The sequence below is a fragment of the Ostrea edulis genome, chromosome 3 (genome assembly GCF_947568905.1).
Source record: "Ostrea edulis chromosome 3, xbOstEdul1.1, whole genome shotgun sequence".
In the NCBI taxonomy this organism is placed as follows: Eukaryota; Metazoa; Mollusca; class Bivalvia; order Ostreida; family Ostreidae; genus Ostrea; species Ostrea edulis.
The window spans coordinates 65302632-65328695 of NC_079166.1; the positions used below are offsets into that span (position 1 = coordinate 65302632).

General features: G+C 34.9%; 1 protein-coding gene across 3 annotated transcripts in view; it reads left to right on the forward strand.

Moving 5' to 3' along the window:
* Window positions 1-654: 654 nt before the first annotated feature.
* The window catches only part of LOC125673590 (low-density lipoprotein receptor-related protein 4-like), a 51416-nt gene continuing 26006 nt past the window's right edge, over window positions 655-26064 (forward strand). For 2 of the 3 annotated variants that reach the window (XM_048910198.2, XM_048910201.2), the window contains exons 1-12: window positions 660-812; window positions 2008-2267; window positions 2389-2555; window positions 2643-2892; window positions 3062-3197; window positions 3587-3694; window positions 13520-13780; window positions 14438-14576; window positions 15391-15516; window positions 16534-16639; window positions 21516-21672; window positions 21832-21948. In XM_048910198.2, coding sequence (XP_048766155.2) covers window positions 746-812; window positions 2008-2267; window positions 2389-2555; window positions 2643-2892; window positions 3062-3197; window positions 3587-3694; window positions 13520-13780; window positions 14438-14576; window positions 15391-15516; window positions 16534-16639; window positions 21516-21672; window positions 21832-21948 — 1894 coding nt within the window. In that variant the 5' untranslated portion in view covers window positions 660-745. Of the gene's footprint in view, window positions 1055-2007; window positions 2268-2388; window positions 2556-2642; window positions 2893-3061; window positions 3198-3586; window positions 3695-13519; window positions 13781-14437; window positions 14577-15390; window positions 15517-16533; window positions 16640-21515; window positions 21673-21831; window positions 21949-26064 lie in introns of all 3 variants that reach the window. The other variant, XM_048910200.2, reaches the window with a different exon arrangement.

Consider the following 26064-nt stretch of genomic DNA (forward strand, 5'->3'; position numbering starts at 1 on the left):
CAGGTGTCTTTGTAATTGGTCATATGATCTTAGTTTTGGGCATACGACGTTACTCTGGTCTAAACAATCTTTTTGCCACATGTGAGGCTCAAATCCCTATGCGATGTAATACAAAGTTATGACTGACAAAATGAAAGGACAAATAGACGATGTGACGGTCACGATTCCTGTAAGTCAATCAAACTTATTATGCCTGGCAGGTATTCAAAAGTAAAAAAAAAAAATATAAGATGCCAGTTTAAACGATTTGATGCAAACCAACGATAGGATTACCCTAGGTCTCCCTTAGGATATACCCCCACCCCCATTCGATGCCTCCTCGGACATTGTTACAATATTTTCAGCATTTGTAGTATAGACTGAAGTGGACCTTTATCTAAAATTGAACCATGTTTCGTGGCTTCGGCCCTGTCCTTAAATCCAAAGGGACAGAAACCTGGAAATGTAGGTATTTTATTTTTTACATCCAAGGTGGTCTATAGGCAAATTTGTGAACGTTTATTTTTGAACGGTCATCGAAAAAGGGTAAAATGTGCAAAAGAATACCGGTCTAATATTTCGTTTGTTATTTTTATCTACCCCTCCACTTCCTGATATATGTGGAATTCCATATAAATTTTTGTTTCGATTTGAAGAACACGTCATAAATCTCCATAGTCAATAATAGATATAGAAAGTGGATGTAGAAGACTTGCTTTTCAATTTAACGTATTTTTTCCGGTTGATATCTTTATTTAGTGACGATATGAAAGTATATAGAGCATTTACATTATTGGTTTGGTTACGCATTTCGTGTTTACATTTTTCTAAAGGTAAGACTTTTTAAAAATTTCTGTTCAGGAATATTCGTGGTATTGTTTAGATTTACGATCGAAGACGCTAGTGTATACTTTAGCGGTTACTTACATATATATTTAGTACATGTGTATTTTCTTTCTTTTTATAAAAGTTTAAATGTTTATTTGCTAATAAAGTTTTCGTGTGAATAACCACTACCATATTAATTATAGCCTTTTTATGATTGTTTCTCTTTTTCCCTCACACGACATTTCGGGTAAGCATGTATATAATTCTTACTTTTTTCCCTATCACACGTTCAATCTGATTACCCGGATTGCCATTTGGATTTCAATCAAACTTTACATAGATATTGCATATGACTTGATTAAGCTTTGAATAAGGTTATTCAAGGTTAAAACTTGTTCGATCCCATTTTCATTAACTATCGAAATTGCGTTGGTTTTGTTTTTCATCGAATTTAAGATGCATGTGAATCATCATTCTTGAGAACAAATGATATTGACCATCTCAATCATTTAGGAAATACTCTTGATATTATTGAGAAATATAAGTTTCTACATTGTTTTATATACTTAATGCATATCATTTCATAAAACCTTACACAATTGTTGCAAATGATTATGACCAAATTTTGTCTTTGATTTAAAGTAAAGCGATCATGCGATGTCCTTAGTCTTTGCATAATCTTTCTTTATCAAATTAAACTTTGCGCTTGATAGAAATATATCTTTCAGAGAAATTGTATTGACTGGATAAAATAAACAAAATTGGTAGATACTGAAAAAGTTTATATTTTCCAGAGATGATAAATTATCTAAAATTAAAAAAAAAAAAAGCTGTCAAGGGCAATAACTTCTATGCTGGTATTTCCTCTACTGCATGTCTATCATACAATGCTTTTCCTAATATCCACAATTGATTTATGTATATTTATGTTTTAGCAGTTTTTATGTCAATTGTTAACATTTAAAATTTGTCATTTCAACAAGTTTTTATCTATTTTTCATATTCTGTTTGAACGAAAAAACTTGATTTTTCTGATTTTGACATATACTTCTGATTTGGTATGTTTGACATCTTTAAAAAGGTAGTAGCATATATCTTGCCTTTAGTTATTAATTTCCTTAGTCATGGTATTGAATACTAAGTATATGGTATTTTTGCCATCTAAACAATCAGTTTTAAGTATTTTCCTTTTTATTTCAGAAGAAAAACTGGGAATTGGGAAAATGGTCACCGTAGAAAAAAATATTATACGAAACTACAATGTTTATCGAAGTGACAATGGCAAAATTATTGTTCGGAATATCGCCATCACTGAAAGCGCCAAAAATATTTCAGATGTTACATATATCGATCAAGATTTGACGTTGCATGCAACTGAAAATGAAATCCGCTTGGGATCAATCATAAATGGACAGTTTTATTTTATAAAAATCATCATGCACCTCAACAAAATTTCAAAGGTACTATATAAACACAATTATCATTTTTCTAAATTACGATCTCAGGAATATGTTATCCAATATTTCATTCGCATGTTTTGATCTTATAACAATGTCATTATCTATAGATAATTGTTATTAGGTGAAGTATGACCGTATCCATAGGAATATCTACTTTGTTGAAGACATGATGAATATAATAGGAGTTGTTCCATATGGAGAGCACAAAAATACTGACTATACAATGTTTCGAACCATTGTAGCACCAGGTAGACCGATAGTTGACATAGCCATTGAACCCGCTATGAGGTGAATTGACGAACATTCTTTTTCTAACCAATACACTTTCCTCTTAAAACTGTCATGTATAATAATCCCATCATTATTATTTACCAGGTATATATTTTGGATCGACTCAAAAGAACATCCAATTCTTCACAGAGCTAACCTCAGAGGAGAGGAAAAAGTTGACTTGATATTTCACGGATTAAACGAACCTATATTTCTTGAAGTGAGCACTGACAATGAGATCATTTTTTGGCATGATGCCCGCAAAGGAACTGTTGAAATCGCAAATTTCAATGGAAATGAAAGGAGAATCATTCATCAAAGCAACCACGTATACAAAGGATTAAGTGTATTCAACGTAAGTTTATACGGGGTATGTTCTGCACTACAAATGGAGAAATTGTTTTGTTGGCATTTAAATTTCCTTTACTCATTACAGTGCTTGATCCATTTACAAGTAATTTTATCCGAGACTTTTTTAATAAAAGGTGCATATCCCTTAGAATTGTAAATATGAATTGTTTCAGGCTGACGAAATTCTTTTGTTTGACAAGAAAATCATCACCATTCTAAACATGAATAGAGGAACGCATATTGACACTATTGAAATGAACGGGACTATTTCAAATGTAGCAAGATATTTTAATGGATCAGTAGCAGAAAGTATGTATAGTATAGGTATAATCGCAAAAGTAAAATTAACATCGAACGTTTATTCATCCAAATAACAGCATACAGAGATAGTAATTGCTTTTGTATGCTTGTAATAAAAGTTTCAATAAGGATTTAAACGTACGCTTTACAATAATCTTTCAAATAATATTCGTATTTATTTGTCATTGCAAAAACACAACATGCAGTACATTGCAAATATGTATTTAATTGTAAGTATTAATATGTTTTGTAAATGATCACACGGATTGTGCATGAATATGTATTTACATTATAAAGTATATCAAATTATACAATATCAGAACGTTAATTAATCCAATATAAAAACAGAGCGCAAAATCATTGCATAGAATTGTATAACAATGCATATATTTTTTCAGAAGCCTGTGATCTCGAATGCATGCAGTTTTGTTTTTCTGCGAATCAGAAGTATTTCTGCGACTGCTACACCTGGTACACATTGTACGAAGATGCCAAGGAATGTATAAGTTAGTAAAAATCATTACTTGGTCTATTTGAAACCAATCCGACTTTTAACAACTATACGGTATTGATGAATTATGAAAAAAAGAAAGAAAATACAATGCTTGCAACATGGCAACTATTAAAACCATCACACTTCAACGTTTATTCATGTAAAACTTATACTGTACCAATTTTTATGCACCAGATGCACATTTCGACAAATATTGTCTCTTCAGTGATGCTCAACCGAAACAATTGAAATCCGAAATTACAATGAAGTTTTTGAGCTATTTTAGGGGAAAACAGTGTGCCAAAAAAGTGGAATCAAATTCGTCTAAGGATAAGAGCTATGCGTGTGGGAGATAATCCTTAATTTTGAAATGAATTTCTAAATTTTATAACAGCAATCAAATATACATCCGTATTTTCAAGCTAGTAACGAAGTACTTATCTACTGGGCTGTAGAGACTCTCGTGGACTAACAGTCCACCAGCAGAACCCTCGACCCAGGGGTCATAATGTAAAACTTATACGGTACCAATTTTGATGCAGAAGATGCGCATTTCGACAAATATTGTATCTTCAGTGATGTTCAACCGAAATGTTTGAAATCCGAAATAACAATGAAGTTTTAGAGCTATTTTAGGGGGAAACAGTGTGCGAAAAAAGTGGAGTAAAATTCGTCTAAGGATAAGAGCTATGCGTGCGAGAGATAATCCTTAATTTTGAAATGAATTTCTAAATTTTATAACAGCAATTAAATATACATCATGTTTCAAATATGCTTTGTAAAAATGAAACATTATTATTATTTCACATTAGGGATCTTCCAAACTTTAAAATGGTCGTCGTAGTAGCATGACGCTTCGGAGAAATAAATCACGAAAGTAAAATTATAAGATATTTTTCTTGACTTAATATTTTTTGCTACATAGTCCTTTTAACCTATTCACTCTCTTTAATTAGCTGGCTATTGACCTGCCTATGCTTTCAACGTAATCAGTTGGAATGTTATCCAGATATGTCAAATGGCAGTCTCTAGCCAAAGCTAGCCGATACTTGGATTTTTAAACACCAGAATACAGACTGAATTATATTATTATGTATGTTCTCCATCATAGGTTTTTGTCTTCAAACGTCCACGGGTTATGGATGATATTCCCTTTGAATCATGCCTCCAGTCCTTAAATTCTACTTCGTAAAAACTACTAACAACATTTCATGTTTTGAAGGGCAGTTTCAGTTTAAGTACGATTACAAAAATGGGGAATTAATGTTAAGTTCGTTTAAAATGCATTTGTAATATTACAACGACAACGTTGTTACAAGATTTTTCAGTTGGAACCAAAACTACTACTACTAGACAAACTACATGTACTAACATTATTTACTAACAACAGAATAGATATTGTCAATATAAGAAACATTCTTCGGCATAAAAAGTTAGTCTTCTATTCCAACATATTTCAAGTTCGCGTCTACACCACGGCAAGTGTGACCGGTCGACAGGGTATGCTTACTCCCCCTAGGCACCTGATCCCACCTCTGGTGTGTCCAGGGATCCATGTTTGCCCAACTATCTTTTTGTATTGCTTATAGGTGTTATGAATTTGATCACTGTTCGTTATCTCACCACTCATTTTCTGCAAATATACGTCTACAATTGTATCCAAACCTTTTAATTACAAACTTTGCAGTGCCTACGTATAGACCATGTTATACTTAACCCACCCACGTGTTCTTGTACTTCATCGTTTTTCAACTTTAGTCCAGTTGGACATGTCATTACTGCTGATGTTGGTATAGTTGAGCACGGGGACCTGAAATCACTTATTTTAAAAGGTCCTATATTTAGAAAACTTCAATCTTCAAATTGGCGATATAAGTTCATGTCTATTATAAAAGGTGAAAATAACGAACAGTGATCAATGTCATAACTCCTATAAGCAATACGAAATAGAAAGTTGGGCAAACACGGACCCCTGGACACACCAGAGGTGGGATCAGGTGCCTAGGAGGAGTAAGCATCCCCTGTAGATTATGAAGTATGTCGAAGATTATGCCAGACAATGGGATTAATATGAAAAAGAACTTGATACCTTTTCAGAATGGATCAAACGTATAAAAAAAATGTCAAACTCTCGTATTAGACACATCAAAACAACGTATGTGTCATCTATCCTTCTGTATTTAGTAAATCAGAAGTGATCAAAGAATTAGGTTGCATGAGGAATATGGTTTGGTTCCAACTAACAAATCGTGTGGTAACAGTTTTAGCAATCGTAGTTTTACTGCCCTTTCAAAAGATGGATTTCTTCAACGTCATGCTTCAGTTTTAGACACATTGAATATCCGACTCAATGGGATGAGTGAATATGAGTTACCGTACCTATACTGAATTCCTAATCTTTACAAAAACCCCTACAAACAAAGATGTATTGCTGGATCCAGTCAATGTTCTATCAAGCCATTATATTTGCTCCTCACGAAAATATTAACAACCATGAAGGAGAAACTTCAACTTTGTCGACAGGGAATGTTTAATTCTCCTAAGCACATAATCCCACCTGACCGCACCTCTGGTATATGTTTTGAAACATATGCCGGAAGTGGTGTAAATCAAATGTGATTTCTAAGTAATTCTTTTATTTCTTAAAGAACGTTCAACAAATGTGAAATTGAAAAACTTTTCTCAAATCAACAACACCAAAACGTATGATTTTTCAACACTTTATACGATCATTTCTGAAGACAAATTACAGAATAGAATTCTTGACAGTTGCCTCTTCAACAAAAATAGAAAAAGGAATTGTTTATATCTAGTGATCAGTCATCTAAAAATTGCTTTGTTAAACACCACTCTGATTCCACGCACATGTACTCTGAAGTTAAAATTTAAAAAAAAATATGCCGTAGTTCCTCATTGACAATATCTTCGTACTCTTTGGAGATCTGGCCCCAGAATCATGAAACATCTTAAGCTTAAGTCAAAATCTAAATATTGTGATGAAATGATTAAGAAGTCAATCATTCCAAAATAAAATTGCTATTCAATATTGCTTCATTGAATTTCTAGTGTCTGCAAATTAAGAGTTTCGGTTCAAAAGTAATGGATACTGATTGAAATTTTGACTTAAGTCTTAAGATTGTTACATCATCCTGGGGCCAGGTCTTCCAATAGTTTGTTGGAATTCCCATGAGCACGAATTGTGCTCCTTTGTTAGCTGACCTGATTTTATATTCTTATGAAACCGAGTTTGATCAAAAGCTTCTGCATGAGAAGAAGAAAATTCTTGATGTCGCCTACAACTCGACATTTAGACATCAACGACGTTTAATCTATTAACAATGATCATTGTCACTCATATGTCGATGTGATATATCCCCGTGAACTCAAACTAAAGGACACCACATAACCCCCCCCCCCCAACCCCCCATCTGTTTCATACTTTGATATTTTATTGACAATAACTATCAACGGCAAACGAAAAACTCAACTTTATGACGAACGGGATGATTCCATCTTTTCCATCTTCAACTTCTCAAATTTTTGTAGCAAGATTCCACTATCATCTGTATGTGGTGTTTAGATATCTCAACTGATTCGATATGCAAAATATTGTTCTGCGTATGACCAGTTTTTAAATCGAGAAAAGGATACTGACAAACAAGTTGATGTAACAGGGGTTTAATAGTAGCGTTTAAAGTCAGCATTTCGCAAAGTCTATGGTAGTTATAATGATCTACTTTGCCAATACAACCTATCATTGCTGTCTGACGCGTTTCATACCGATTGTTAAACCGTTCGTGGCACACTGATTGTGACTACGGATTACTCCGTTTTCCTAATCGGGATATAGGGCTCATGACGGGTGTGACCTGTCAACAAGGAATGCTTACTCATCCAAGACACCTACTCCCACCTCTGGTATATCCAAGGGTCCGTTTTTACCCAACTCTCTATTTTGATTCCTTAAAGGGGTTATGATATTGACCACTGTTAGTTATTTCCACCTTTTACTATATTATTTATTTTAAATTTTGCTGGAAGTCAGTCCGTTACCTGGTTCGTGTAGCATGGCCATGGCCGCAATCGATCAAACTGTTATTGAGTTCGCAGAATTTTAGAAGCCTTTTTTTCCTTTTACTGATATAGATATTTTACGTCACCTGAGGAATTCAGATGACGTAATACAATTGGTCAGTCATCTTTCGTCCATTGTCGGTTAACAATTGAACACTTTTAACTTCTCTCTGATAACTACCGTTCAGTTCAGTTCTTTTCAAAGAGCCTGGCTCAAAAAGTGCCAAAAATGGCCCATGCTTAAAACAAATAAATATTACTGTAAAATACATCTAGAGACTTCAAACTTTCTCTAGCTATCTTTCATTTTTCTGATAACTCTAAAGTTTTCTTTGTAACCGGTCTTCAAAATAGCGTGTATTATAACGATTTTGTCGTTAAACGTCGCAATTGAACAAAATGTCATTACATAACGTTGTCAACGCTTCGAAGTTTTCATGGCTATATTGGGTTGGTTATTTCTATGAAAACAAAATATTTTGAAAATATTTGATATACATTTACGTTGAACTAGTTGATAACAGTTACCAAGACCACTGATCTTGGATAATTTCAAATCGGAATATGAACGAGTTTTGGTACGAGTAAAGCCGATACCGCATCTAGTGGAATGTTATTTTTTTTTTTTTTAGATCGAAACAGGTAAGTTCAGAACATTGCATTAATCCAAGATGCAGACAAGATTAACAAAATTGAATTAAACCCAGATTTATTATACAAAATACAGTCAACATTTTAGCAGATTTATTAGACAATATACAATTTTGTGGCAGGTGTTGGCACAATCCATTTAACATGAAAATACTATCCCTGCGGTCAACCCGGGGAATCACTAAGCACCCGGGGATTACCTCCCTTTAACACTGGCGCAAAGCGCCCCCACAGGTAACTGTGGTGGGAACAGACCTCTTGGTACCACCTTACAAGAGTGAATGCCACGTACGATGATAATTTCAGTTCTGACTCAGGCCCTAACTCTATCCTGTCTCCCCCTGGTACACACCTTGGTCATTGTTAAGACCCCAAGGGGTAAACCCCAAAGACTTGCCCTTGGTACAGCAAGGGTCAAGCCGATCCCACAGGTACCACTGAGGTGGCCCCAAATCCTCCTCAATACTGAGAATAGATTCTCCAGAGTTTTGAGCCAGACATGAGAGAAATTTTCATTTGTGGTAATCCCCGAATTCCGCCCCCCTTACCCGGATTGTACCTACGAAATTTACCCAAATCCCAAAACAAAATTAAAGCAAATATATACAATGGTGAATCATAAAAAACGACCGAGGACAATATGAGTCCACTAATTCGTAGCATAACACACAAATGACAAAAGCTCAAGTCCCCCAGTGCGGTACAGTTTCGTACACAACCAACACTCCTCTCCTGGTGCACATGACAATACTATTCTTAGTAGTAAAAATTAAAATGTTTACACAGTTCACAAGCGAATGTTCACACATATATATACACAGTGTCCCCAGCCTTCATAAAAGAGTCTGATGACGCGACACTCGACTCGCACAACCACAATCAGGAACACGCCCGCGATACTGCACAGGGCATCTCCCAGTCTTGGAGTTCAGAGACACACCCAACACAATACGTACCACATGTTTCCAGACCTGAAATACTAGCCTTTGGGTTTGGAAAAAGCACTAGCACAGCGAAGAGTCCCTGTCTGCCACTATCCCAGTCACACTTGAAATGTCATTATACCAGGCCCCGCGAATCCTAATGCGAATCGGGGTTGTCCAACCAATGGCTGTAAATAGTAAACAGAAAAAAAACAGCAGTATTTTATCATTAGGGATGGGTGGGTGGGTGACAACAGTTAAAGATGGCCGAATAATGTGATGAATGATCCGGGTCACTAGGCTTGACACGTAATAATTATGCTCGGTCGCTAAAACGTTTGGAATTCAGGAACAAGGTTGCAGGAGTTGTCGCGCCTGCCCATAGATTAAAGGCATTTATCTAAATAATGATAAATGGCATTCTATGATTAGTAATTCTTCGGTATATGAGCAATTACAATTTATTGCAAGTTCTTTATTCTGTATTTTATCAAACCTGTATAAAACGATGCTTTGAAAACATCGGACAACAACGTGTCTATTTTTCACTTTGTAAGAGTCGCCATATATGCACCACTCGGAGGACGATTTTGTCAGTTTCAATTCTCAGATCACCAGAGACATTGCCACTGATCTTAAATCATAGCAATGGCGATCTGAATCATGGATAACTGTGAAAGAGTTATATTCAAGTGCGGCATTTACTGACATGTAATGCCCCCTCCAACCCCGCAACCCGCGCGAGACAGTTGAGAGTGTGAGAGTTGGGGGGGGGGGATATACATATTGCTATAAATACAAATAAGAAATTAATTTTGATAAACAATATCCATAATGTTTAAATGGGTACGTTATTTTTATATTAGATTCATGTGGGCCAAGCAAAAACACATACAATATACATTGTAAAAACAATTACTACACGCACACGCCTCATAACACCCAACACCCCCCCCAACTCTCCCCTAGACTCTCATCCTAACAAACATTTACACATTTTATAATTACAGTAAGGTCCTTATTTAAAAAAAAAAAACCTGGTGCTTTGTTAATATAAATGTTTTAATATCTCAGCACACCCCAATCCACGTTTTTTATAACACGATACTCCAAGAAGTAGAGTAGTCTCTTATCAACCAAGAGAGAAAGGGGAGGGGGAGGGGATTATTATGATGAAACTTGATATATGATAAAAATATTGAACAAAATTCCAAACTGTGAATATCATGAAAAATATATATTGACATAATATTGTACAGATGTATTTTGACATGTATGTACATTGTATCGAAATCCGAAATGAAATTACCGGTACTCAAAATAAATAAAATTTTAACTTGGGAAACATCTCAAAGTACATGTGCATGTGTATTCTAAAGGTTGCATTCCTGATAAAGCAAGCAAGTACATGTGAAGAAGTGTTTTATTTATTTCAAGACTAGAAGTTCAAACATCTCCTTTGTGGTGCTCTCATCAATGTCGCTGTCTCAGTTTGACTCATCGTCTGTTGTAGCGTCATCCAGATAACACACCCACCCACACCCACACCCCCTCCTGAACACATATTCTATCATCTCCACATGGAAACATTTTCATCTAGCATTATATTGTACTTTCTTTTCATTTTTTATGAGTGCATGGATATATATTTTTTTAATTTGAAAAAAAAAATCAAACACCTAACGTGTGTTTTATTTAATCAATAGGCAAGATTTACGGCTTGTTTTCAATAAAAAAAAATATACTAAAAACATTTGTATATGTTTTATAACGTGTAAATATTTTTAATTGCATTCTTTAAAACACTTAAACACCTTAATTGTGTTTTACTTAAACATGATGTAAGATGAGAGGATTTTTAAATGAGTGGTTTATTATTATTATTATTTCTTTATTAACATTATTTGCATTAAAATGTTTCATATTTAAAAACATTGTGCAATATTGCAGTCTCATTTTTAATAGTAATAGTATATTTATGCATTGCAAGACCACATCTTTCAAAATAGCTATGGGCGATGCCTATGTTTGAGTTGCTTTCCCTTTAAATGAACGTGTTGTAGTATTCATTTCTCTATTCATTAACTTTAATACATACATATTTATACATTTTACATTCAAGAATAAACAATTTATGTATTTTTATGTGATGTTGTTGTATTACTTGCGGTTTGATAGATTTTGAATAAAGTCGTATGATGTCTTTCTTCACATAACTTGTACAATGTTTTATGCAAAGATACATTACCAAATAAATGCCAATTAAGTTTTCATTCATCTGTTACGTAAATATTAATGGAAGATACACGAACATGTATATAAGATAAATGTGATTCATTATGATGGTGTGGAATGGACGTTGATTTGATGTTGCGTTATGTTTCTTGAAAGTTCATGGTTAGGTCCGCTTGGCCTCATTTCCATCAACACAACACAGGGTCTACGACTGCGGATTGGAAATATATTGTAGACAGTAAAAATGTCCCACGATGGAAGAAACTGGGCTTGAGAGATTTTTCTTTATTTTGGAGACAACCCGTATACTATATCCCACATACATCCCTCCACCACTCCCGAGTTAGAATCTAACGCCGTATGTTATGCTTGTCAATACTTTTTAATGTTTTTCTTCTGGCTGCCCCCTCCCCCTTTTTTTGAAAAACGATCAATACGTGCCTCTGAAATGATCATTGAATACTTGTTGTAAATTTTAATGTATATATATTTGATTATCATAACCCTCGTAAAGAATGTGTAGTAAGCCGATCACTACACACACAAAGGAATCTACTAGAGGTTATTGAAGTTAACCATTATTGAATGTTTTTACATAGATAATTTGCGATAAACAAGAATTGCATCTACTAATCAATTTCTGTTGTTTTTACAGCATACAATTTTTTGGTATTTATTTTCCATGTTATCTACATTTGTTCTCTTTCCTTTTCCATGCATGTGCACATAGCAATATTAGGTGATATAGGTCTCCATTATGTGACGTAACGTACTTTCTTTCGAAATGGAATGTTTACTGCTGTACAGAAATATATCTCTCATCCAAGCAGATTCTCATGATAGTAATATATTTTACGCTATGTGTACATGTATGATTATGGTATTTATCAAGTCTTTGCATATGTTATCAACTAATCGTAAGTGAGAAAAATCACAAGTTGTTAGAACTTGTATTCGAACCCTTTGCATATTAAATATATGCAATAAAGTATGTTCAAACCAAAATGGATTGAAATTGACTTAAAAAATTACAATTTCAATCCCATGTTTTCAAATCGCTCAAAAATGTTCCCGTCTGTATGGCGATAGAGCTAGTACTTCGATGTTTACTAGGGAGCCCGCGCTAAGTGAGCATCCGTCTATTGCATTGTGACGTCAAATGTTTTGACTGACGGGTGAAAATCACGAATGCTATATATATTTCTTTTCTTGCCAATTTAATGTTCTACAGTTTTATCGTATAGAAAAAAGTTGTACGGGTATGATATTAAGATTTACAATATGTTTAAGTGTCTTTTATTGATATCTTGCTAAATCCAGTAGTATTTACAAACAATTCTTGTTTCTATACGCGCCAGAATGATGGCAAGACGACAATAGGCTTTTATCATTCTATTCTTTTTTCACTTGGGGCGCGTTCTTCACAGAGAAAAAGACTTATTGTAAAAAAGACTTTTTATGGTAATACTTCGTTTTATACTTGATTTTTTCTCCTCGAAAAACGCGCCCCACTTTAAATATTGACATAAAGTTGCAAAAACACGAAAATATTCCGGAAAATTCCTATCCGTTAATGGTTTCGGCAGTTAGCAATGCTAGGTAATCATCCTGTTTGACCAAAATGACCCATACATGTTATGATCAAGTAATGTAGATTAGAAAAAGGTACATAAATTCAAAGGACACGATGATTTATTTTTCAAGAAATATATAGGCCATTTATGGCACTTTTTGAATCTAGCTCTTTGATATAAAACACCTTTGGTCAATGCTAACATAAACAATGATTTTCATAACTCCCCCAAGGTCTTAGGATTGGGGCATCAACTGATGAATAATGACCAATTTTCAAATTCCTTCTCTATAACCACACATCTGTAAAAACAAAACAAAAAACAGATGTAACAACAAACGGAAGGCTTACCTCTCATTTTAATATAATTTTAATTCAATAGTGCCAGACCACTACAGATATAAAGGAATTTTAATGATTCTGAATGGAAAAGTTTGCACTATCCCGCTTACAATTGACGACAAACCATTGTTGAACATCCAATGTTGGCCGGATACTGAAATTTCTACCGAACTGACAGTCGATGAAACAGCAAGAACAGTCTTTTTTGTTCAACGAATTGAACATGTTTGGTACATCAAAAAGAAAGAAAGGCGTTATTCACAAATACATCACTTACATCGAAGCAATGATAAAATAAGAGGTATCAAATTTATATCTTTTTTCATCAAGTGAATATTCGTCTGCTCCAAAGGAAGTTAGGAAACGTTTTGTTTTTGCTCTGTTATTATTATCATCATTTTAGTTATTATTGTTACTATTACAATTATTATCATGTTGTTGCTATTCGTTTTCGCTGCTAGACTTGTTCAAAGCGGATCTCGGAAATGGTTAAGTGCAAGGTCGCAATAGTTTATGGTATGACCTACATTCGAAGATGGTCCTAGACATTCAATATTTGTAATATTTTAGAGGGAAAGTTTATTTCGGGGTATCAAAAGTGGGTGGGGTTACAAATGTTATACTATAGAAGTCTATGGGAAAATTGTAAACACAACATCCAATGTCTCGAACGTTCACATTGTCCATTGTCAATGACTGTAAGTCTAAAAACAATATGCAGTTTGTTTAGTTTGCAGAAAGTGGACTTAAAGCAATACATTTTCTTTATTTGGTAGGGATTCAATTGTTATCTGTTTGCGAGTTTTTTGTAGTAGCATTGGAATATGATTATAACTTGCTTCAAAGGGGAAAACCAAAAATGTTTGGCACTCGTATTCATCCAAATGGTTTTCTCTATGATTTGTGGATTATATTTAATTAACATAAATATTCTTTCTTTCACTTCCTTCATGTTTAGGACTTGTCCATGATATGATCACAAAATCGTTATACTATGGAACGGGAAGATTTATAAAAAGGACTGCGAATGGTGTCGTTCATGTAATAAGAGAAGAAACTAATGACATACTATTCCTTGCCATAGATAGTGAACACAAGTAGGTAATTTCATCAGAGTATAAGTATTTCTATCTTCTTCATTTTTTCATAGTAGCATTATAGCATTTAACACATCTGCAAGAACAACAAAGACAGATGTATGCCATTAGATTACCAAAAAGCATTTGATGAATTAAAGCGGGTGTTATCAAAGTGATTTGAGCAATAGTAGCATATGATGCATGTTACAGTGTTGTATGTGTCACATTTACGTAACTGTTCACGGGTCGCAGTGGCCCGGTGGATTGTTTGCTTCACCGTCAGTAGGTTTAGGGTTCGAGCTCCTCTTTTGCCTTGGACAAATCGAACATAAGGCAAACAAATGATAGTGATTCCTCCTTTGCATAACGCTTGGCATTCAGAAGTGAAAGTCGCGGACCTTCGGATGGAATGTTAGAAACGGAGGTCCTCTGTCGCGGCAGATACTGACACATTAAATAATTATCACTCCTTTGAACATCGGGTGTCACCTACACTGGTGACGCCTTAATATGAGAGAACATTTCCCGAAGGGGTGTAAAACAAACAAATAAACAAACTAAAACTTTTCCTATCTTTGGTATTTCCAGGGGTTCTTATTTGCCCTGCTCGCCATTTTGTATTCTTTAAAAGGTTCTGCTATTAATCTCTCTCTCTCTCTCTCTCTCTCTCTCTCTCTCTCTCTCTCTCTCTTATCCTTAAGTTTTATCTGGAAGCACGAGAAACACATTTTGAAATACATGGTATCATCTATGGTTTTTAGAGTAACTCTCGTAGTAACGTTTTAGCAATGTTGTGCAATAAATTATTCATATGGATTAAAATTTAATGTAGGATGCTGTGGTGCGTAACCAGTGAGAATGGCGCCATTTTTGTGTCATCATTAGATGGATCAAACAAAAGGCTTTTTGTTGCATCAGTAGGAATTTCGGGTTTAAATGTATTCAGAGGAATAAAAAGGTTGGTTGTCTACAGGTAGTATTTACTCAAATATATTACTTTGATTCTAAATTACACATTTGAATCCATTTTGATATACGTTAACCATTTTGGTTGCAATATTAATTGCTATCATTTCTTTCACGAATATGAGATAATGCAGTAAATATCTTAAAATGTTGATATTTTCCCCTTTGTTGATACAAATGTGTATTCATGATCTGTCCGTTACATACATTCGTAAGACAGTAGTCTTACGGTTACACGGACTTAATAAAGTAACCCTCTTTTATTGTCACATGATCGTATTAGTCACTAGACTCGATATTTATGCATTTTAAAATTCTTGCAATAAATTTCTTCGGTGCAAGTAGGAGATTTCATAACGTGACATATAAAGTAGTTAGAGAGAAAGACATAGTCAATTTTACATTTAAAAAATGGTTCGGAAATATTCAAGTATTCCTAGCATCGTTATCATTTCGCTAAAATGGTTGAACACCGAAAATTTTTGAATGATGTATAGTAATTCACAACAGGACATCTCAAGCAGTTGTTATTGCCACAATTTAAAAATAAAGTGTTTTATTCAATGGTACACTGATTTTGACTAGGATAACTCCGTTTACCTGATCAAGATATAGGGCTCACGGCGGGTGTGACCGGTCGACAGGGTGTGCATACTCTTCCTAGGCACTTGATCCCACCTCTGGTATATATCGGGTGGTCCGTGTTTGCCCACCTATGCATTGCTTATAGGAGTTATAACATTGATCAATTTTCGTTACCTTCACCTTTTATGGAAGAATTATAATATTTCACTATTGAAAACTGTGATAAATTCTGATAATCTAGAATGTAGAAAAGTCAACTTTCACCAAGTCTTTAGAAGGTTCCAGTTTGTTATAAAATCTATAGAATGTCTACATTTCTAAATACCAAACAGGACACACTTATCATGATAGTTTCGCGTCTTATATAGAAATTTATATAAAGTGAATGAAAGTTAATGAGAAAACATTCTTTATTATTTCACAGGTTGTTTTGGACTGCCAATACCGATATTTATAGTATTGATTATAAGCAGTCACCTAGGGTTGAAAGAGATTTAAACGAAACTGTAAAGGATTTAGTTCTATTCAAGGTATGTAAACTAGCATTTGTTGAAATATTGCAACAAAAATATTCCTAGGAAACCCATCTCTTGTATCTAACTCTCAATTTGAAATAAATCAAAATATTCATTAAAAGTATGCATTTAATGATTAAACCTAAATTCTACATGTGTTATCATATTGCTAATTTACAGTGTACTTCACTTTTGAAAATGCATGGGAGTATTTACTGCGAGACTTAACGCTAACACGATTCATGAAGTACAATTATGTCCACGTGTAGCGTCGCAGTACACACGCTCATGTATTTTCAAAAATGAAATTCTTTTTTATATTTACTGAACACTATGCTTTTATTGCTGTAAGATTTCCCAATCATTAGAATAAACGTACTATATTTATCAAGTAGTTCAGTATACACACGCGCATCGTCTATAAGAGCAGCGCATCCACGAGAAAATATCAAATTTATCACAATTTCTAAAGATATCAAAGGCGATTTGTATTATCATATCACATGTATGTACAACTTATACGGTACCAATTTTGATGCACCAGATGCGCATTTCGACAAATAATGTCTCTTCAGTGATGCTCAACCGAAATGTTTGAAATCCGAAATAACAATGAAATTTTAGAGCTATTATAGGGAAAAACAGTGTGCCAAAAAAGTTTAGTCAAATTCGTCTAAGGATAAGAGCTATGCGTGAGTATCATTCTAAAGCCCCGTTCACACCACTTTGTTAGCACGAAGTCCAGATTTTATATATATGCACCTTTTGCATCTGGGTGTATCTTGGAGCATGTAAACAGGGAGTAAGCAAGATTTGTACGCAAGTAGATTTTACTGTTCGTGCAAACTTTACATCTTTTCAAACTATGAGTAAATTTATCCCTGGTATTCTGAAGCCATTTGAACGCATAGCAAAATATACACACCTGTGTGAAGTATTGATTTTGTCAGAAATAAAAGAAAACATTGCAACATTTAATTTTCGAATTTCATCATATTGTAGACGTATTTGATTTCATTGGGAAAAAAAATCGTTGCTTTTGTAGTGAACATGATTTCGTGTTGATTAATTTTCGTTGTTTGTGATCACTTAAAAAATACAATATTATACATATGAAATATAAGCAATATCACTTTTCCGCAATTCTTGCTTAAGCAGTTAAATAACGGTATGATACCCATGTACGCCACTGATCAACAATGTGTTCGACAAAACGTGCCTGTCGTTAACAGCTAAATATAAATACCTACTAGGTGTTCTGTGTAAGCTTGGATCATTGAATTGTTGAACTAAAGTCATTAGAATGTTGAAATCGAACTCAAGCCATTAGAATGTTGAAATCAATTATACTATATTCTGTTCGTCAATAAAAGTTATAAAGAAATCGTACGTTCCGGGAAGTCCTCGCTCTCCTCGATGTTTATAGAGCACATCAGGACAAGAATTGTCCAGACCTGCTACAAAATATTTATCTTCAAACATTATTTACCCCCCCCCCCCCCCCCCCCCAAGAATTAAACAACCTCAACCGTGCGGATGAACGTCATCCACATGATCATACAAACAAATTCATCATGTGATATGTGACACAATCGGATCCCCTGAATAACCTAAAGAAGGGCATTTATACTGACATAGTGCTGGTGTATTGTGGAAGTTTTAGAAAATGGTATTAAATGTTAGATACAGACGCGCTGTCTGCATGAAAGGATAGCTGAAATCCGTAGATTTACCTGCACTTTTTTTCGTAATATTGATGCTTATTATCTGAAAATGAGTGATAGTGATTATTTTTAATTACAGTGAACTTTTTTTTATTTGTACCTATGTGTTTATGTAATAAGTGCAGATACATCGCACAATGGTGATGATTATGGTTATGGCAAAATATGTTTTCTATAAATAGACGACCAATAACAGACCGATGTTTCAGACATTAAAATAAACATTTCTTCTAATCAAAGATTTTTGTTGGATCTAATTTCGTTGTTTTTTCCTGTTATCAAATATCATCTTTGTATGTATTTGAAAGAGAGGGGGAAAGATATGGCTACAACGATAGGATACATTTATATATTTCTTGGTCGTCAAATCCATGCATATTGCTTGAAAATAGCATACTAAATTATGATTTGTACATAAGTTTGCATTGCATATGAGCGCATCACAAACATTACATTTACAACCCAAGAATAAATTTGCATATGTGTAAAACTTGCACCTATTACATGTTGTAAATGGGTACATTTGAATGGATATTGAAAATAACAATTCTATACGATGTCCATTGATAATTAGTGATAATGAATCAAATTGTGTTTGAATAACTCAGTTGCTTCTTGGGTTTAGCAGTGGTAGAGTGGGGCTCACGGCGGATGTGACCCGTTGACAGGGGATGCTTACTCCTCCTAGGCACCTGCTCTCACCTCAGGTTTGTCCAGGGGTCCGTGTTTGCTCAACTATCTATTTTGTATTGCTTTTAGGAGTTATGAGATTGATCACTGTTCGTTGTCTTCACCTTATATTCTAGAAAAAGAAATTGATAGTTTCAAACTGTTGAAGTCGTGATCCTATTTCTAAAATGCGTTGAGTATAATATATATTGTCCAAATCATATAAGATCTTCATTGATGCATCAATTCTATTTAAGAACATCTCTACATAGATTTGTGTGTATTTGTGTGTTTGTGTGTGTGAAAAGAAACAGGGATCAATATCATAACTTCAATAAGGAATACAAAATAAAGAGTTTAACAAACACTGACCCCTGGATATACCAGAGATGGGATCAAGTACCTCGATGGAGTAAGCATCCCATGTTCATCGGTCGCACCCGCTGTGAGCTCCATATCTTGATTAGGTAAACGGAGTTATTTGTAGTCAGAATCAGTCTGCAAATAATGGTTCAACAACCGGTATGAAACACGTCAAACAGGAGTTGTCCCAATGATAGCCCATATTGGCAAACTAGAGCATTTTAACGACCATATAATTTGCGAAATGTTGACTTAAAACGAGACTTTTGAAATTCCTGTAACATCAACTTATTTGCCATGTCTCGATTTAAAAACTGATTGTACGCAGCACAAACTCTTGCGTATCGAATCTGTTTAGAGATATAAACACCATATATAAATGACAATGTGATATTGCTACATAAATGTGGGGAGTTGACGATGAAGAAACAGAAATCCCGTTCGTCATAAAGTTGAGTTGTTACTTCAACATCAATATTGATTTTCAATAAAATATCTAAGTACGAAGCAGATATGGAGGTCTGTGGTGTTTTTTTTATTTCGAGTTCACAAGGATATATCGAATCGACATATGTATGTCTTAGCTCTTATATTTGCTCCTCACTAAAATATTTAAAACAGCTGTGAAGGAGAAACATCAAATGTACTTTGCGACTACATATGGAAGAGGTGGTGTCAATCAAATGTGGATTCTAAAAAATTCCAAAGACCTTTTAGCAGACTTGAAATCGCAAAACTGTTCTCAAACAAACAACATCAAAACGTATGACTTTTCAACACTTTACAAGACTATTGCTCACGCTAGATTAAAGACAAGACTTTTTGACAGTTGCTTCTTCAACAAAAATGGAAAAGGCAGATATTCCTACCTAGTGATCAGTCATCCAAAACTTACTTTGTTCAACGCTATTCTGATCCCACGCACAGATACTTTGAAGTTGAAATAAAAATATGCTGGAGTTCCTCATTGACAATATCTTCGTAGTTTTTGGCGATCAGGTCTGCCAACAGTCTGTTCGAATCCCCATGGGCACGAATGGCGCTTCTTTGTTATCTGACCTGGTTTTATATTCCCATGAAGCAGAATTTATTCAAAAACGTCTGCGTTTGAGAAGGTTCCTTTCTGTGACTTTCTGTCCGTCATTTGGATATATCCACAACGTATTATCTGTAAACAATGATAATTTTCTATAATATGTCGATTCGATTTATCCCAGTGAACTTGAAATGGAGGATACTAAAGTCGTCTACTTCTGATTCATACTTAGATATTTTATTGAAAGTAAATATTTACGGCATAATTTGTGGCAGAGGGAATAATTTCGGCTTCTCCATCACCAACTTCCCATGTTTGAGGCGCAGTTTCCATTGTTTCCTGCGTATGGTGTTTCTGTCTCTCAGCTGATTTGATGCACAAGAGCCTGTTATATGTATGGTCAGTTTTTTAATAGAGACAAGCTACTGACAGGCAGGTTGATGGTGCGTAGGTTTCGGCAGTCTCATTTTCGGTCGGTGTTTTGCGGATTCTGTGGTTGTTATGGCGGTCTAGTTTAACCGATTAACCTATCATTGGGTTAAATGCTATCTGACGTGTTTCATACCGATTGTTAGGCCGTTCTTGGCACACTAGTTTTGACTACGGATGACTCCGTTTAACTGATCAAGGTATAGGGCTCACGCCGGGTATGACCGGTCGACAGGGGATGCTCACTCTTCCTGGGCACCTGATTCCATCTCTGGTGTGTCCAGGGGTCCGTGTTTGCTCAACTCTCTATTTCGTATTGCTGATAGGAACTATGAGATTGATCACTGTTCGTTATTTCACCCTTTCATGAATGAAAAGGAGCATTTTTAATGGATTAAAGTAGTCGATATATCCGAATGTCGAGTTCAAGGCGACAGGGGAGAAATGTTTTCTTCTCATTTAGAAGCTTTTGAATAAAATCTGCCTCATAAGAAAATAAAAACAGGTGAGCTAACAAAGGGGCACAATTCGTACCCATGGTAATTCAAACAGACTGTTGGAAAACCTGATCACCAAACACTAAGACGATATTATGAATGAAGAACTTTATTATATATAAAATACAATCGTATACCATTCATAGCCATCCGTTTTTTATCTCTTTATATAGGACATACTTACTTGGACAACAACAAAATCCGATGTGTCTCGTATGTGTTCTGGATCATATATCGATAGGAATGTACCTCCGACATGTTTACCAATTAGTGGAACAATATCTGCGCTAAAGATTTTCGATGAATCTGTCAACACTAATATGGAAATGGGTAGAATATCTACTGATAATAGCAATAACGATAATGATAATATAAATTTAATGATAATGATTATCGAATGTATTGCCAAAATAAAACTGTTATTAAAATAGCAATATCAGAATCATGAAAAAATAAAATAAAAACGAATTTCCTATCTTTACTCAACAGATCAATGTGCAGTCAACAATGGTGGGTGTTCAGAAATATGTCTTCCAAATGCAAATGAAAAATGTGTGTGCGTGTTTGGTAAAGTTATAGAGAAGGATAAGAAGGGATGCAAACCGAGTAAGTATAGATAATTATATCTAAAATATTTTGGAGTATACGAAAGTAGGCAAACAAAGTCAAAAACTAGAGACTAACATTTTGAGGTTAAAAGTAGGGAAGATTCTCAAGAGTAGGTATTGCGGCTAGTCAGTTTATGTGTGGCTACATTTTCTTCGGATAGTTTTAGGACTTCCACAAAAAGCTTCCGCTATCAACTTACTCCGACTCGAACATAGATTATCCGGAAACTCTAGATTAAACCCAATAGGAAACACCAAATCGAAAATTTACAACTACACCAATTCCAGTCGGATCGTCCGAGATCCTAAAAACATCCAAAGAAAATATAGTCACACATAAACAACTGGCTAGATGCAATTCCTGCCTCAATACACAAGAAAAGGAACAACCTAAGTTTTAGATGTAAGTTTTACCTCTGAAAAAGAGTGCGGAAAACTTTTTTAGATTCCACTACAATGAAACAACACAATCATCACTTAACGGAATGTACAAGACTGAAGAAACGTATTGAAACTATTTATATGGTGGAGATACATGATACTTCCTTCTCTTGGACGAGTAGTAGCGGGGAACTAAATGCCTTCACGTCTCATCTGAACGAACTCCATTGTACAATCAAAGCTTTACTTATTTTAAAACGTCGACCTAAAAAAATATTTTATTAATACTACATATACAATGCGTCGCAACCTAACAAGTCACAGTTTAAAAACTTCACAATGAAAGACCTGTTACACTCTGAATCGTCGCCCCATCCCAAAATGTCGCCACGGCGACGATTTGGGACAATATTGCACTGTCATTAGGGGCGACGATTTGGGATGTACTATGATACACCCCAAATCGTCACCCGTTCTAAATCGTCGCCCGCCAATATTTCATTCATTTTGGAAACTTTTTTTGTGTTTTTGTGCCTGTCTTTCGTACTCTGGCTGAACTTTCAATTCTTTGTTAACATGTATTTGTACAGGAGTTTTACGAAGAGGTTTACTTTTACAATCGACGGCTGACTTTTACAATTTAAAGGGATCAACTCCAACTACAGAAATTGGACCGAAATAAATATACAGACTGCTTCAGTAAAAACACCAAAACCGACAGTTATGTTTATTACAAGAGTATTGTAAACTATTTAGTAACTCATTCTTTCTACATGTGTTCGACACTCTAACAATGCACTACTCGTTTTAATATTTCATTCAGTGAAATTTATCGATATTCAAATGTACATGTGATTTATTAACTGCGAATGACGAGCTGAGAAATGCATGAAGGGACTCAGAAAATTGACATTTAAAAGAGTGTTTTTTAGCCTTACTGTATATCATAAGTGTACCACAGCGCACTCATTGTAAGCAGCCGACTTCATGTTATCCTGACATTTCTAAATAATGTGTCATCAGCCCCGAAAGCTTAAAAGTTCTCTATACCTCACATCTTTTGGCACACAGTTTTTCCCTATAATAGCTCTAAAACTTCATTGTTATTTCGGATTTCAAACATTTCGGTTGAGCATCACTTAAGAGACATTATTTGTCGAAATGCGCATATGGTGCATCAAAATTGGTACCGTTTAAGTTTTACATTTTTATCTTATGGTTCTGTCTTCCCAAGGAACAAAACAACCCCTACCTACCCACCCACACACATACTTTTGGACGGCAGCTCTATACTAGACCAGAAGTCGAGGGATAGGCTTGTTGAGATGTATTTTTTCATAGCCCCTCCCTCTCAAATGCTACGTCCTTGTTTCCATCTCTTTCGTGTTGAATATCTAGGTTTAAATGTAAATACAACCAATAAGTGATGTGTAATTGTATACATGTATACGTATACATACATATATCAATATACACAGTAGAATCAACAATGTTTGTGGTAATGACTCACGAAAATGTGGTCCCCGATGAAAATCGATTACACCCTAGTATACTTTATACATTATCGATATAAACATTTGACATCGTGTTTGTCCCTTAAAAATGCCGTACCTTGTGGATATCCGGGTTAGAATAGGTCCTCTGCAATACCCCTTGCTTGTTGTAAGAGGCGACTAAATAGGACGATCCTTCGGATAAGACCGGGAAACCCGGGGTCCCGTGTTACAACAGATGTGGCATGATAAAGATCCATCCCTGCTCAAAGGCCGTAAGCACCGAGCTTATGCGTACATTTAGCAGCCCTTCACCGGCAATAGTGACGTCCCCATATGTTTGATCGGTTGTTTTACGTCCCTTCCTGGATTGTTCACTCATATTAAGAGGTCACTGTCTGTAGGTGAAGTACCACAAATGTAGATCCGGCCTATGTTTAGCGCTCAGCGCAGTAGTAGTGAGAGTTCTTTATCGTGCCAACGCATGCCGAGGCACGGGACCTCCGTTTTTAAGGTCATACCTGAACGACCCGTGATTCTCACTTCTAAATGCCGAACGTTTGGCGAAGGAGCAATCACTACCTATTCTAACGCCTTAGGTTTGCCATATGAGTGAAAAATTCTTGAGAGGGACGTTAAACAATGGCCATGGCACGAGTGGGGCTCGAACTCACGACCTCCCGGTTACGAAGCGAACGCTCTACTACTGAGCTACCGCGACCCCATATGAGTGAAAAATTATCGAGTGGGACATTAACTATACAACAACTGAATGCGGTAAAGTCTTTGAATTTTACAAATAACACTTCCAAATTTTTTCATATTTGGAGTTGGCCCCTTTAAACCGTAAAAGTCAGCCGTCGAGTGTAAAAGTAAGCCTCTTCGTAAAACTCCACTATGGGATAGTTTACATGTACAATGAATGAGGTAAAAATTTTATCAGTGAATTGCCAAGGTTTGGGTTGTCAAGAAAAGAGAAAAGAAGTTTTGAAATATTTGAAGTCAAAAACGTGTGATATCTATAGTTTACAAGACACGCATTTTACAGAGGACATACACAACATTGTTACTAATGAATGGAGGTATGATAAATGTTTTTTTTAGTTCATTTGTATCAAATGCAAGAGGGATCGCAATACTTTTTAACAACACTTTTGACTTTGTTTTACATAAAGAAAAAAGAGATAAGAATGGCAATTTTATCATGTTAGATGTTACTATAGAAGAAAAAAGAATCACAATTATTAATATATATGGACCAAATAAGGTTGGTTTACAGAAACCTTTTCATTCAATATTATAACTCATAAGAAAACTTTTATCCTTGGATGTTCGAAAATTAAAATGGTAAACTTTGTAAATTACCATTTGAAACATTATATATACGTAAACAAATGTACAAGAGATTATTTGTCATTGAGTAAATTTAAAGCCACTTGGACTAATGTATACAGAGTGGAAAAACAAATTGCAAGTAAATATAATTGTACAGATCAGTTTGAAAAGAAATGGAAATTATGTGAAACATTAGCTCAAGCATAATGAAAACTATGTTAAAACAAAAATATCCTAAAATGCTTCTTTTTTAGTATCATATACATTTGTTATAATTTTTTTCCTTTTCTTCGTAAGAGGTGAGATAAATGTATATTCAATCAATAGTGTATTTAAAGTAGTATTTTTTAAATAACAACCTTGGTATTACATCATATATCTGATTGTTAATCATTATAGTATGATATTGATGAACTCAGACAGAGTACATTGTCAATTTTTTCTACTTTCTTTACTTCTAGCCTTTGTTTAGTATGAATATCTGTCCGTGTGAATGTGTGAGCGAAAGAGTTGGAATTCATAAAACATAGCTGTACCCCCTGGTCAGGTTGGGTTGTAAGGGTTGTGTAAAAACCTGACTATATAACCGAATAAATGTTGTTAAAACTGGAGAGAAAAAATATTTCATTCACGTTTTTATGATAGATTACACAGAGTATATTTTATTGTGCCCCCTCTTATATGTGGGAAGGGTGGTTTCACTTGGTCTGTTTGTTTGTCTGTCCGCACTCATATCTGGTGTTTGTCGACCTATTCAAGCTATTGGTCTGCAATTTTGTATGTAGATTACAAGTGGCCCTCTGAAATGCCTCCCCAAAAATGAGAATTCTGGAATGAGAGTTTAAAGCGCCGAGAGCTGTGTACAATTTTCAGCATCTCTGCAATATCTCTGGTGTTTGTGAACC